The sequence below is a fragment of the Canis lupus genome, chromosome 31 (genome assembly GCF_003254725.2).
Source record: "Canis lupus dingo isolate Sandy chromosome 31, ASM325472v2, whole genome shotgun sequence".
NCBI lineage: Eukaryota > Metazoa > Chordata > Mammalia > Carnivora > Canidae > Canis > Canis lupus.
The window spans coordinates 1135679-1150145 of NC_064273.1; the positions used below are offsets into that span (position 1 = coordinate 1135679).

The 14467-nt window shown below is 33.3% G+C and overlaps 1 protein-coding gene across 1 annotated transcript in view; it reads right to left on the reverse strand.

Annotated features, from left to right (window-relative positions):
• CHMP2B (charged multivesicular body protein 2B) overlaps positions 1 to 14467 on the reverse strand; it is a 28382-nt gene that overhangs the window by 1772 nt on the left and 12143 nt on the right. Inside the window, exons 2-5 of the mRNA XM_025449752.3 lie at positions 12512 to 12603; positions 8362 to 8556; positions 4147 to 4249; positions 89 to 195 (exon numbers count right to left, since the gene is read on the reverse strand). Of these exons, the coding sequence (XP_025305537.1) occupies positions 89 to 195; positions 4147 to 4249; positions 8362 to 8556; positions 12512 to 12603 (497 nt within the window). The remainder of the gene's footprint in view (positions 1 to 88; positions 196 to 4146; positions 4250 to 8361; positions 8557 to 12511; positions 12604 to 14467) is intronic.

Sequence of the window (14467 nt, forward strand, 5' to 3'; positions counted from 1 at the left end):
ACTAACCTCAGTGACCAAAGTGGTAGAAATGATTTCTAACCAAAAAAGAAAAAAAAAAAAAAAAAAAAAAAGAAGGGTCTATTCATACCTTTCCAGAGATTTCAATTCCTATCTCATCAAGAACTTGATTCACAATATCTTGGCTTTCTTCTTCATCATCAGAGCCATCAAAGATGTCATCCAGTGTGTCATTGACTTGTGGGCAAAGGCAGAAATAAAATTACAATTACTTTCAAACAGATTTCAGGTTAGATTAACATTTTTAGAAGGTGGCCCAAATCTGTGTATACATTTAAATGTTACTCAAGGGCAAACTTACGAGAACCAACAAACTACAAGTCATTTTCAAATGTGAGTGAAGTTCACTTACACATTTCTAAATTACTAAGTCTGGAGTGATTTTCATTGCCATGCAAATTATCCTCTAATAAAACTAGTCTACCCTGATTTTTAAAAATGTGTCTTTAATGAACAACAAAAAAGTTCACAGCAAAAGGCTTACAGTATTTAAATACGATTCCACAAACTGTATTCAGTGAGTTAGATAGCAGCTATTAAATCTGACAATGGAATAATATGCAAGAATCAAATATCCTGTAAGTAATAGGGAGACAGTTTACTCTTCTTAGTTAATTTTCAACTTAAATTTACATTCAACATATAGGTAGACTATTCTAACAAAGTCCGAGGTTCCATATTCTATTAAACTTGTCTAAGAAGGACATCCAATTTAACCTCGCAAAATTATTACTGCTATATCCCTCTCTTCCTCCCTTCCCTTTCCAAAATATTTATGGCAAGGCTTTTGTACAGAAGGTGGTACCACATTAGGATTATGTCTTGTTTACTTCTAAAGCAAAGTGCCTAGCATGTCGTACAAATACAATTAATGGATAGATGGAGAAAAATGAAGACTTCAGGTAGTTTACATTTAAGTACAGAAGACATTAATAACCAGATTACGGTAAATAAGAAAGGTAAATGATCATACAGAGGGAAGAGATTACACCCAAGTAGGAGGAAGTAAATGTGAGGTGGTCCTTGAAGGATGCATAGGTTTTGACCAAACAGATCAAGGGAAGAGAATGAGCAAAGAATTGGTAGAAGACAACAGGGATACACTAAAGGAAGATTAAGTTCTTCCATTGTGTTATTATTTAAGGCAAATAGATATACCTTTTTCATTAAATAATCATATTTAATATTTACCTTAATTTACCTTTAGTATCTATTATCTGGGTCAAAGAGCTTATAAGTCTAAGAAAAAAGATCTAGGAAATCATTTGGGATGCTCCAGTCCTCTCCCTGTTTCACATGTACATCCTTATTGCTTGTATCCTTAATATTATTAATAAACCTTGATACTGGTTAAGATCTCTGGTTGGTATGAGCATGATATGACAATTGATTTTTTGTGTTAGCTCAATAGCATAAATAGCATTTGGAAAGCACGAGTTAAGTTGAGACAAAAATATAGAATATCATCTCTGAAAAAATAAAACAAATGTTACGCCTTCAAGTAGAGTCTCAATTCTTCCATTCAGTACATATTCAACTTTTGTTGGAGAAAGTCATTTTACCTCTCTGAGCCTTGGTATGCTCACTGGCAAAATAAAGGGGCCTGACTTGAAAACTGTTTTTGATTTACATCTAGGGACTTTATTTTGTAGTCCGCAAGAAGTAACTAAAGGAATCTCATTGGCATCTTCAGAGATAAGTTTCTGAAAAATAATTTAGCAGTTGTAATACTCTGATGCTAGTGAAGTAATAATGGGGGTGGGAAGTCTAAGTCAAAGTCTATAAGGGGGATCCCTGGGTGGCGCAGCGGTTTGGCGCCTGCCTTTGGCCCAGGGCGCGATCCTGGAGACCCGGGATCGAATCCCACGTTGGGCTCCCGGTGCATGGAGCCTGCTTCTCCCTCTGCCTGTGTCTCTGCCTCTCTTCTCTCTCTCTCTCTGTGTGACTATCATAAATAAATAAAAAAATTAAAAAAAAAAAACAAAAACAAAAAACAAAGTCTATAAGGGACTCAATGAAGAAGCAGTCGCAAAAAAAAAATGAGAGAGACAGATGAGAAAGAACAGAGAGGTGTAATCAGGGCCTAACAAAGAATGCTTTCAGAAAAACTGTAACAAAATTAACCATATATATATTTACATATATAAAATAACTAATACATATATATAAATAAAATGTGTGTGTGTTTGTGTGCACATGCATGAATAATACAGACTTCTCAAAGATCCTGTTTCCAAAATTTGAACATGAACAAGTTCTTCAACTGGAAAAATATATATCCATTCAAATCTTGGATTTACCTTTGGATGAAAATACTAATGTTAATGTACTTTACTAGGTCACAGAAGATATGAGTAATCACCGACAATTACTATTCTTTCAGACCCATTTGCAAAGTACTAAAATACAAATGAGAACTATGATAGATATGAGTGTATGAGCTTATTGATTCTCTTTGTTATAGCTTAATGGAAAAGTTAATTCCTCTAAGATATGTTTACACCTGTGCCATCACTGGAAATCACAAAAACATGTTAGATACTATGATCATTATATAAATGACATTTCTCACAGTCATTAAAAATTCACTAATGATGTTTCAAAAAGTTGTATTTTTCAAAGATTCACAATCAAAGCTACAGAATTTTTGAACTATCAAAGATACACATACAATTTCATTAACTCCTAAAAGGAAAACATATATTCTGAAATTGAATACTTGAACAGTGTTGAGTTTAGTAATCTTGGTAATGTAATTAGATACTATTTTATAGGGGCAGCTGGGTGGCTCAGTGGTTGATCATCTGCCTTTGGGTCAGGTTGTGATCCAGGGGTCCTGGGATGGAGTCCTGCATCAGGCTCCCTATGGGGAGCCTGCTTCTCCCTCTGCCTCCCTCCTCTCTGTCTCTCATGAATGAATAAATAAAATCTTTAAACAAAACAAAACAAAAATAGATACTATTTTACACACTAAATGCCATTAAATTAAAATTCTGGCAGCTAAGCAGAGCTAAACTAGCATATCTCTCTATATAGTTGCAAAACAATTAGAAAATAACTTAGTAAAATAATGATGTCAGTTTTGAAATACCATAACATAACAATATGTTACATAACAATTCAGTGTTGACCAGGACTCTGTAAAGGGTGTCTTACTGATTAGTGGCAAAATAAAGATTGGTATAGTCTTTCTGGGAAGAATTTGGCAGTATGAACCAAAAGCCTTTAAAAAGTTTAATAAATATTCTTAAAAAGATTTAAGAAATTTAGACAAAAATAATACAGAAAAATTTATCAAAGGATTACCTAATACACTATAAATTTTAAAACAATCTTACTAACCAATGTAAGCATGGTTTAATAAATTAAGATTGAGGTTATTTACTACTGATGTTATGCAATATTACTGCTATTTAAAAAAAGACTTCAAAGAAGATTTAAGGTTCTGAGTACATGCGTATATCATACTCTTATGATTTTTAAAAGCAGGATAAGGTTCAAAATTGCACATGTAATATGATTTAACTACTAAAAGATATGGGAAAATATAGGAAAGAAGCATATAACACTAACAGTAACTATATCTGGGGGTATAATAATAGATTTTTAAAATAAACTTTGTTCCTTTGTATTCTCCTACAAATGCACTTATAGTCAAAAAGAAGAAAACTAAATATTAAATACCTCTGGGAAGGAAAAGGAAAAAATAAGAAGAAAGGAGTTCCATTATGTCTACCTCCAATAAAAATAGAGATCTCTAGTATGAAAGAATCAACACAACTCTGAAACTGCCAAATTCATACCAGGAAGTTATCGTATTCACAAGTTGTTTTTGGTCCACTTATCAATGACAAAGAACTGCTGAGGCCAATATAGCAAAGAAATATGGCATATCTTATTTTATATTTTTCCTTTCAGTAAAGCTTGATAGGATTTGAGCCTCATACTTTGCCAACATAAAAATACACTGGAGTTTATAATACAGACATCCATTCAGATGGGTGCTGTATCATTGCTTTTTTCAACATTTGTGCTTTTATGGATTAGAATATGAGGTTGCTAGTAAATAAACCTGGCTGATTCAAAGGTGAAAAAACCGTAAATTTCATTACAAGTTATTAAACTTACTCATTTCTTCAGTCATTTCCATTTTCATGTTTTCCTTCTGGAAATTCTGCATTGTTTGTAATGTCTTCTGTGGATCCATCTTCTTGTTAACTGCTTGCATTGTCTTTAAATAGATGAAAAGATTCATGTTGGCTACATAATTGTGACATTTTTACTATGAAATAACTCCAAAGAGAACATATCAAATTAGATACAGGCTTTCTAAAGATATACATCCTGCCATAATCAAACATAAGACTGTTAAGTATTCTAGAAAAAAATGAAACCATCTGCTTAACATTTATGCAATAAAGAACAGGGTGAGAAAAAAACTCATATGAACAGTAGGCAAAAAAAAAAAGTAATTAAAAAACATTGTCAACAAAAAAAATCCATTGCTATTCAAGTGAGAAAACTACATTTGCCTATTATGTGGCAAGCAGGTAATGTCTAAATTGAAAAGAATTGCAATTTAAATTTTACAAAATTTTTCATTAAGCTTTTGAGGTCTAAATTAAAAAGGAGGATACACAGCATACATACTTAACCATTAACAAATTTTTAACCACAGTTTCAAGAAATGAACATTACATAAGTTTTACAAAAAATATATGCCAAGAATTCTCTAACATTTTATATTCAAAAGTTATTTCATTAAAAGGGATTAAGGCTATCTAATATGGCCAAAACATTTTATACATATTATATATAAAATTTTTCAGTATAGGTGCCTAAGTGGCTCAGTAGGTTAAGCATTAAAAGACACCATACAATATAAAAACACACCAGTTTCAAAGATACTAAGCAGTCTTTTCTCAATCTATACAATGCTACAGCCAAAATAACCTTGGTATAACACTGGATTTTCCCCATCCCTCTCCAGCCCACACACCTCTGAAGTGGTTTTCCATTGTTCTTAGCATTAAAAGCCAAATTCCATAATTCACTATGAGACCCAACACCACTGAATTCTGCTTAACAAGCTAGTCTTACTGTGTACCACTGCCCTCTAGCCACACAGATCTTTCACTTCCTTAAATATACCATATTCTCTCTTGCCATAGGACCTATGCATATACTGTCTCACACTTGGAAAGCTCCTCTACATTTGTTTTTACTATCAACACTACAGATTTCACTATTTTCCTAGGGAAGTAGTCCCTGACATCCTTGATTAGAATAGATAACCCTCTAAAATTCTATTTCACTGTAGATGAAATTCCCTATTTACTGATGTGTATTATTTTACTTCACTTGCAACCTAAAGTACTGCTGTACCTAATACTACTAACAACAATAATAAAGTAGTAACTGCCAATATAGTCTTAATTATGTGCCAGACACTGTTCAAAGCACTTTGTGTATAACGTTTAAAGTTAAAAGACATTTATTTAAACCTGATACATCTTTTATGTACTAGTTGCCCCCATTTTCCCTGTATTAAAAATGGGAGAATGAAGGCACAGAGGGCAAATAACTTGCCAAAAGACACAAAGCTAAATGAATAGAAGTAAGATTCAAACTCAAGTAATCTGGTCCAGAATGTATGTTACTAATTGCCACACTAAACTACTTCTCAAATAGGCTGTTTTTGAAACAGATCATAGGGAGGTGCCAGGGTGATTCAGTTGGTTGAGTGTCCACCTCTTGATTTCAAGTCAGGTCATGATTTCATCAGGACCCTGGGATTGAGCCCAGGGTTGGACTCCAAGCTCAGAACAGAATCTCCTTGTCCTTCTTCTGTACCTCTTCCCACTCACTCTCTCAAATACATAAATAAAATCTGAAATAGACTGTACAGTTCAAACCCTTGCCTAGTTTTGCTTTCCACTTTATCCCCATCATTTGTTATACTTCCTACCTATAAAGTTTAAACAAATATTTGCTGAGTTAATACATTTCTTAAAAAAAAAATAAGTGAAAATTCTAGTTCAGATATCTCTATTCGATTACTTCTATATGGCAGGACCGTATTTGGTACCTTTTCCTAGCCTAATGCCTGCAAAAAAAAAAAAAAAAAAAAAAAAATTACAAAATAAGCAGTTTTCCCCTTACTGTAATTGAAAGGTTACCCATCTCAAGTGTGTGATCAGCACATATGATCTTTTCCCAAATTAGATGTTTGGTTCTCTCCAATTGTAAAAGAACAAAGGAAAACAAAAGTTTTTGCCGTAAACTGTGTAATAGAAAATGGATCTGTAAAAGATCCACCAAGAGTTAGTTAATTGACAAAACAAAACTTGTATTGAAACTTCCTCTATTTTTTTAAAGAACATAATGTGTCACTATACTTACTGCACCAAAGATGGATAAATTCTATTTTCATGTGCTCTGTAACCTAAAACACAATTATAGTTGCTCCTCATTATTTTTGGATTCCATGTTTGTGGATCTACCTCCTCACTAAAATTTATTTGTAACCTCAAACCAATACACAGAACTTTTGTGTTCCTCTCTAGACACACAGAGAACAGCAAAAAAATGTGAGTTACCCAACATGCTTATTTCTAGCTGAGGTTGAACAAGGTGACACTCTGCCTTATTGTGGTCTACTTAGTGCCACATTTTTGTACCCTTTGTTGATTTTTCCATTTAAAATGGCCCCAACCATAGTACCAAACTGTTGTATAGTGTTCCTAAGTGCATGAAACTATGATGTGTTCCTGGAGAAAATACACGTTAACAGCTTTGATTAGGCACAAGTTCAATGTTAATGAATCAAAAGTATTTATTAACTACAGCGTCTTTCAATAGAAACACATAAAACGTTAAGTATAAGCTGGTTGACAAAAACGTTGTGACCAAAGGCTCAGAGGAACGAACCCTGTATTTCCCCTAGTAGCAATGGTTTGATATTCTCTAATTCAGTACAGCGAACTTTACAGAACATTAACTACTTCAAATAATGAGAATCAACTGTACATACCATTTTTCTAATATGAACCTCCTACTTTCTCTCCTCTGTGGCTTTCTTTTCTTTTGGTCTTCATATGCCTACTTCTTTATATTTAATACCTAGTGGTATTTTTAAGACCTAGGTCTTCTGCAAAGTCTTTCAGATCATTCAATTTAAAGATTTGTGCAGTTCATTGAAACTTAATGCAAACTGATAAATATTGTAGGTAGTTTCCCTGTTAGATATAGCTTAACCTCCCTGCTCCCTAACCTCATCCCATCCCCAAATGAACTATAAAATCTGTGAGGGCAGGGCCTTTGTCTAAAATATCTTCTTAGTCTTTAGAGTACTTCATATATATCAAGGGGGTCCATTATTTATTAAAAATGAAAAAGCTTAGGGGCGCCTGGATGGCTCAGCCAGTTAACTGTCCAACTTGATTTTGGCTGAGGTCATGATCTCAGGGTCATGAGGTCAAGCCCTGCATCAGGCTCTGTGCTGAGCATGGAGCCTACTTAAGATTCTCTCTCTCCTATTCCCTCTACCCTCCACCCCACCGCACTCTCTCTCTCTACAAAAAGCTCAGAGTCCTTTAAACTCTATAGTAAAAACATTTTTTTATATAAAGGCCAGAAGTTGGGCAGCCCCGGTGGCCCAGAGGTTTGGCGCCACCTTCGGCCTGGGGTGTGATCCTGGAGACCTGGGATCAAGTCCCACGTCAGGCTCCCTGCATGGAGCCTGCTTCTCTCCCTCTCTTTCTGCCTGTGTCTGCCTCTCTCTCTCTCAGTCCGTCATGAATGAATAAACAAAATCTTTAAAAAAAAAAAAAAAAAGGCCAGAAGTTAAACATAAGTTCCTGATAAAAATTGATAAATCCTCCTGACAGAAATCATGTATCTCTCTGACACATGAAAATGAATCAAGAGCAAACTATTACTCAAAAGTAATCAAAACGTATAGCTTAATGAACTAAGACCAAAAATCTTCTGACAATTTAAGGGAAAAAAGTAAACAATATTTTAAGTCAGTTTAAAAAATTTAGAGGCTACACATGACCTTGGGACAATCAAAATGTCCTGAAACAAGAGATTTTACAATATAACAAATTAATAAAAAATCTATACACAACTGTAACTAATATAATAATGTAAGTTAACTATACTTAAAAAATCTAGACATAGTTATTTGGATTATGTAGTATCATAACTCCTTTTATCAAATATTTCACAGATTCTGTACCACATATACATCAGGAGGTACTTTTAAATCTGATTTGAATACTGACATTTAAATGTCTTAGATAAAATTACAAATGTATGGATATAAAGGTCCCCACTTACTTTGGCTGTAGTAGACATTGCTCCTGCCATCTTCATCTGGGAATTCATCACTTTTGTTTGTGTTGACATAGAAGTGACTTTTGAACTTACAGCAAAAGTTCTTGTTTTCTGTTTCCGTAGATGTACAAGCTGCTTGGCTAAAACTCTGCAAGCTTCTTTATTACCAATCTTAGCCATTTTCTTAATTTCTAATTCCTAAGAAAGGAAATAAAAAGCAGAGAATAAAATCATTGATAGGTAGTCCCCAGTGATTTATTTTAGAAGAAAATCAAAGACACATCATATACCTTTTTTTTTTTCCCCTGATCATGAAGAGAGGAAGAGGCAGTCATAAAGTCACAGAGATAAAGAGTAATCTGAGAGGGTAATTCATTCCACATGTTTACACGGGAAAGACAGAACTAGTACCTTCATCCACAAATACAAAGCAAAGTTTATATAAAACAATATTTACAAATAGCCCAAAAGAAAATGAAAAAGCTCAAATCAAAAGTCAGTAGGAAAAAGAAAAAAAAGAGAGAGCTGGTGGGACGGAGCAAAAAGAGCACAGTGGTAGGTTTAAAGCTAAGTGAGAAGGTTCACCTACCACCTCAGTAAAAGCAGGTTGTCATTTTAGATAAGGACATAAGCTGTGCTATATTCTGTATCAAGAAAATTTTAATTACAAAAACACAGCTAAGTAAAAGGATAGAAGATATATCCCATATAATTACTAAAATCTGAAAATCAGGAGTGGGTACATGAACAGCAGATCAAACACACAAACAAGCTTGAGAACAAGGAATATTACCAGAAATAAAAAAGGGCATTTCATAATTATAAAGGAATCAATAAAGATGTTAAAGCAACCCTATATGAGCATGTACCTAAGAACAGTGCTTCAAAATATGTGAAGCATAACTGACAGAACTGGAAAGAGAAACAAATACACAATTAGCAGGAGAAATATCAACAACTCCCCTCTGAAGGACATTGCTATAACTGTTAGAACAAGTGGACAGAGAATCTGCAATGAGACAGAGTTGCAAAAAATACTATCATCAACTTGACCTAACCAACATTTATAAAAACTTCATCACTAAAAGCAGAATACTTGTTTTTTGTAAGTGTATACTAAAAAAGAAAATCACCAAATATATTTTCCATCAGAAAACAAGACTCAGTAAATTTAAGAGGACTGAAATCATACAAATCATGCGGTTCCCTAACCACAATGAAATTAAACTGAAAATCAGTAAGGAAAAGAAAGGAATATCATAAATAAGCAGAAATTAAACAACATGGTTCTAGATAAGTCATCAGTTGAAAAAAAATCTCAGGAGAAATAAGATAATATTTTGAACTTAATAAAATGAAAATGCAACACATGAAAATGTGTGGGCTACCATTAAAATAGTTCCTAGAGGGAAATTTATCGCATTAAAGCTTTTATTAGAAAAAAGGTATCTCAAAGCTTTGAAATTGAAAAGGTAGAAAAAAGAAAAGTAAGTGGCACACTTAGTAAATACAAAGGAAAAAAAAACAACAAACAAATGAAAGAAATCTGTGTAGTAAGAAAAAAATATAGAAAATTAATGAAATCAAAAGCCCTACCCCTCTGTTTTTTTAAACAAGAGATTGATCAAATTGACAGGCCATCAGCTAGATAGATAAGGGGAATAAAGGAGACAAAGAGAACACACAAATTGCAAAGATTAGGAATGCAAAGGAGGGCATCACTTCATATCCTAAAGATGTTAAAGGATAATATGAGAATATTATGAATAATAGGTCATTACATTTTAAAATTTAGTAGACATGGACAAATCACTTGACAGATGTTCACTCTCAAAAGCTTTACTGATGAGTCCTATCAAACATTTAAAGGAAGAATACACAAAGTCTTCCAGTAAAGAAAGAGTAAGAAATATCAAATTATACTTTAAAGTCAGCCTCACTCAGATGTCAAAGCCAAATAAAGACACTGCATGAAAACATACAAATCAGTATCTTTCAACCAACACGGGTGCAAATACTCTTAACAAAATTCCAGCATACTGAGAAAAAAACATTTCAAAAAAACAGGTCATTACCAAAGGGGCTTATCCCAGGAGCAAAAGCTTGATTCAACTTTAGTGACTCAATAAATGTAATTCACTACATAACAAAGGAGAAAAACTACATAATCCGCATCTCAATAGATGCAAAAGTGAACCTCTACCCTCAGCTGGTTAACACAGTAAAACTCAATTCAATATGTTCACAGTCCTAAATGTAAGAATTAAAACTGTAATTCTTCTAGAAGAAAACTTAAGAGAAAATATTAGTGACCTTCGGTTAGGGAAAGATTTCTTGGGACACTAAAAGTACTACTCATAGAAGAAAAGAATATTGCACTTGATTAAAATAAAAATCTTCTGTTTCACAAAAAACACTATCAGGAAATTAAAAGACAAGGCCAATAACTGGAGAAAACATTTGCAAAATGTATATTTAACAACGTACTTGTATTTGAAATATGTAAAAAAAACAAAAGCTCTTAAAAGACAGGCACATGAAAAGACACTGAACATCATTAGCAATTAGCAAAATACAATTTAAAATGACAACCCACTATACACCACCAGAATGACAAAAAGACTGTCAACTCCAACTAACTATTGGCCAGGATGTGCAACAACTTTACTTTCATATATAGCTGGCAGGAAGAGAAAACATTACAGCCAGTTTGCAAAATTGTCTAGCAGTTTCTTACACAGTTAAACATACACTTACCCTATGATCCAGCAATCTCACTCCTAGGAGTATACCCAAGAGAAACCAAAACATATGTTCATACAAAGACTTCAATTCCATCTTTACAGCAACTTTATTCAAAATAGCCCAAACCTGGAAATAACCCAAATGTCCACTAGCTGGTTAACAGATAAATTGTTAAGTATCCATCTATGAAGTAAATTTTAAAAACTAATAGTGATTATATAACATCAATTAATCTCAAAATAACCGGGTTGAGTGAAGGAAGCCATGTTAAAAAAAAACAGAGTTCATATTATATGATTCTATTTATATAAAGTCTAGAAAATGTGAACTAATCTACATCAACAGATCAGTGTTTGCTGGGGAGGAGGGAATCAGGGAGGGATAGGTCAAAGACATTACATGATCTCATTCATATATGGAATTCAAGAAACAAAACAGAGGATCATTGGGGAAGAGAAGAAAAAATAAAACAACATAAAATCAGAGAGGGAGACAAACCATAAGAGACTCTTAATCAAAGGAAACAAACGGGCTGCTAGAGCAGAGGGGGGTGGGGGAATGGGGTAGCTGGGGGATGGGCATTAAGGAAGACACGTGATGTAATGACCACGGGTGTTATTCGAAACTGATGAATCACTGATCTCTACCTCTGAAACCAATAATACATTATGTTAATTGAATTTAAATAATCTTTTTTTTATAAATGGAAGCAAAAAAAAGAAAAGAAAAGAAAAGAAAAGAAAAGAAAAGAAAAGAAAAGAAAAGAAAAGAAAAGAAAAGAAAAGACATTACAAAGCGAGTAAGGAAATTTTTCAGGCTATGTCCGTTACCTTGATGGCCGTAATGGTTTCATGAGTTTATCCATATGCCAAAATGCATGAAATAATATACTTTAAATGTTTAGTTTACTGCATGTCGACATTACCTCAATCATGCTGTTTAAAGATTTTAAGCAACATACATTTAAAAGTATAAAAATTTTTAAGGTGGGCAAGATAATCTATTTTTTAAAAAGTACATTCATTACCACAGGCACAATGACCACTAAAATATCAAATAAGACACCAATGAGTTAATGTAATTATTTCTTGTAATTCAGGATTATTCTGCCTTTGTTTTTAACCAAGAATAAGGTAGCTGCGTTTTGAGCAGTATTTCCTCATAAGCATTCATGACTTCTACAAACTGAAGAATAATCTGATTTTATAATCAGCAGGATACACAGAATCCTGATAAAAATCATCAGAATGACACAATAAACAAAGGTAAGCAGAAAAGGCAGGAAGGCATTAAATGCCATTTCTTAGTAAATCACCACCTGCCATGTGTCTTTTTCTTAGCTAATTATTCTAACATTAATTTCTGAATTTTTTTGAAAAGTTAAACTGAAATTTAATGTTCTACTTACCAGCTGTTTTTCTTGTTTCTCTAAAGCTGCTCGATCTCTGATTATAGCTCTCTGCGTACCTCGTAATTCTCGATTCTGTTCTTTTATTACATCTAAGAGAACCACAAAAAAAACCTAAATGTATGAATTCTAAAATTTTCTTCAATACCAGTTGAAATATTAGACTTGGAGACCTTAATAAAAAAAGAAACCTTGATTTACTAGATGTTAAAATTTTTCATTCAATACACTAAAAAATTGTCAAATACTAATACTTGGATTATAAATATTAATTATATAAAGAATTACAAGATACTTACAGATATGCTATAGTCTGAGATTTAACCAAAAGTGTATATAAATCACAATAAAATATTCCTTTAGAGAACTGATAGTATGCAATGCTTTATGTGGCACATATCATGTGTGTCTCTCTCACTCTCCCTCACACACACACACACACACACACACAATTTCTCATTTCTTCCTCTGCCAGTATTAATTAAATTCCAGGAAGGAAGATAGATCATGTGTTTATTAAATCCTTTTTCTACTCTAGAGTGAAGCAGGAGACCTTATAATGAGGCAGACCTGGATTTGAATCCTCCCTCTGCCACTGGGTCATTATATGATGATATCTTGGCAAAATTATTTAATATTCTAAACTTCAGGGTTCTTATTCATAAAATAAGGATATTATTAAGGTGTAAGCAGCATACATAATGTCCTGATATACTTTTAAATTTCCACTCGATCTTAATTTTTTTTAACTTATCTCAATTCATTTGGATTCATTATGGATTCATTAGTCCCATCTTTTGAAGAATTAAAGTATTAGTCTAGGCCTGATGGACCATAAATTGGGTTAATTGTTACTAAATAGTAATTTCTTCACAAATCACAGATATGGATGGTAATTCTTGCCAAAACGGATCTCTCATTATCAGGAATCTTGCTAAGTGGTGTATACCTAGTATATAATATTCACAACAATGCTATGGGGTTGCTTTTTCTATATTCGAAGAAAATTGAGTGTTAGGAAGTTTAAATAACTTGCCCAAGGTCACAAGGTAGTAAGTAGTAATGCCAGATTTGGATCCAAGTGTTCTGTCTCCTAATCTTAGTCACTTCATTAGAGTACCTTTCCAGTCAAGAGGTAGATTTAAGAACAACTGTAACAGAGAAAATGGTCTCTTCATCAAATGGCATTGAGACAACAGAATGTCCACATGAAAAAGAATGAAACCGGACCCCTACATCACAATATACATAAAAATTAACTAGGGGCACCTGGGTGACTCAGTTGGTTAAGGTCCAACTCTTAATTGGCTCAAGTCATGATCGTGAGATTGAGTCCACACTGGGCTCCAGGCTTGGCATGGAGTCTGCTTTAAAGTCTCTCCCTTCCTCTATCCCCTTCTGCCGCTCACATGCACATGCTCTCTCTAAATAAATATATTTTTTAAAAACTAAAATAAGAATAAATATAAGAAATGAAATCATAGAATTCTTAGAAGAAAACATAAGAATAAATCTGCATGATCTGGGATTTGGCAATAAATTCTTAAAAGCATGAGCAACAAAAGAAAAATAGATAAGATGGACTACATGAAACTTAAAGGCTATGTCCCAAAGGACATTATCAATTTTTGGAAAGACATTGTACAGAAAGGGAGAAAATGTATACAAACTATATATGTGTTAATAGTCTAATATCCAGAATATTATATGGAACTACTAAAACTCAAAAACAAGACAATCTCATTAAAAATGGTTGAAGGATCTGAATAGAACTTATCCCAAGGAGATACAGCAATGGCCAATAAACACATAAAGATGCTCAACATCATTAGTCATAAGGGAAATGAGAAATACTTCACATCCACCAGAATGGCTATATTCAAAAACAAAAGTGGAAAACAACATGTGTTATTGAAGATGTGAAGATCGGTACCCTTATATTTTGCTGGTAGAAAT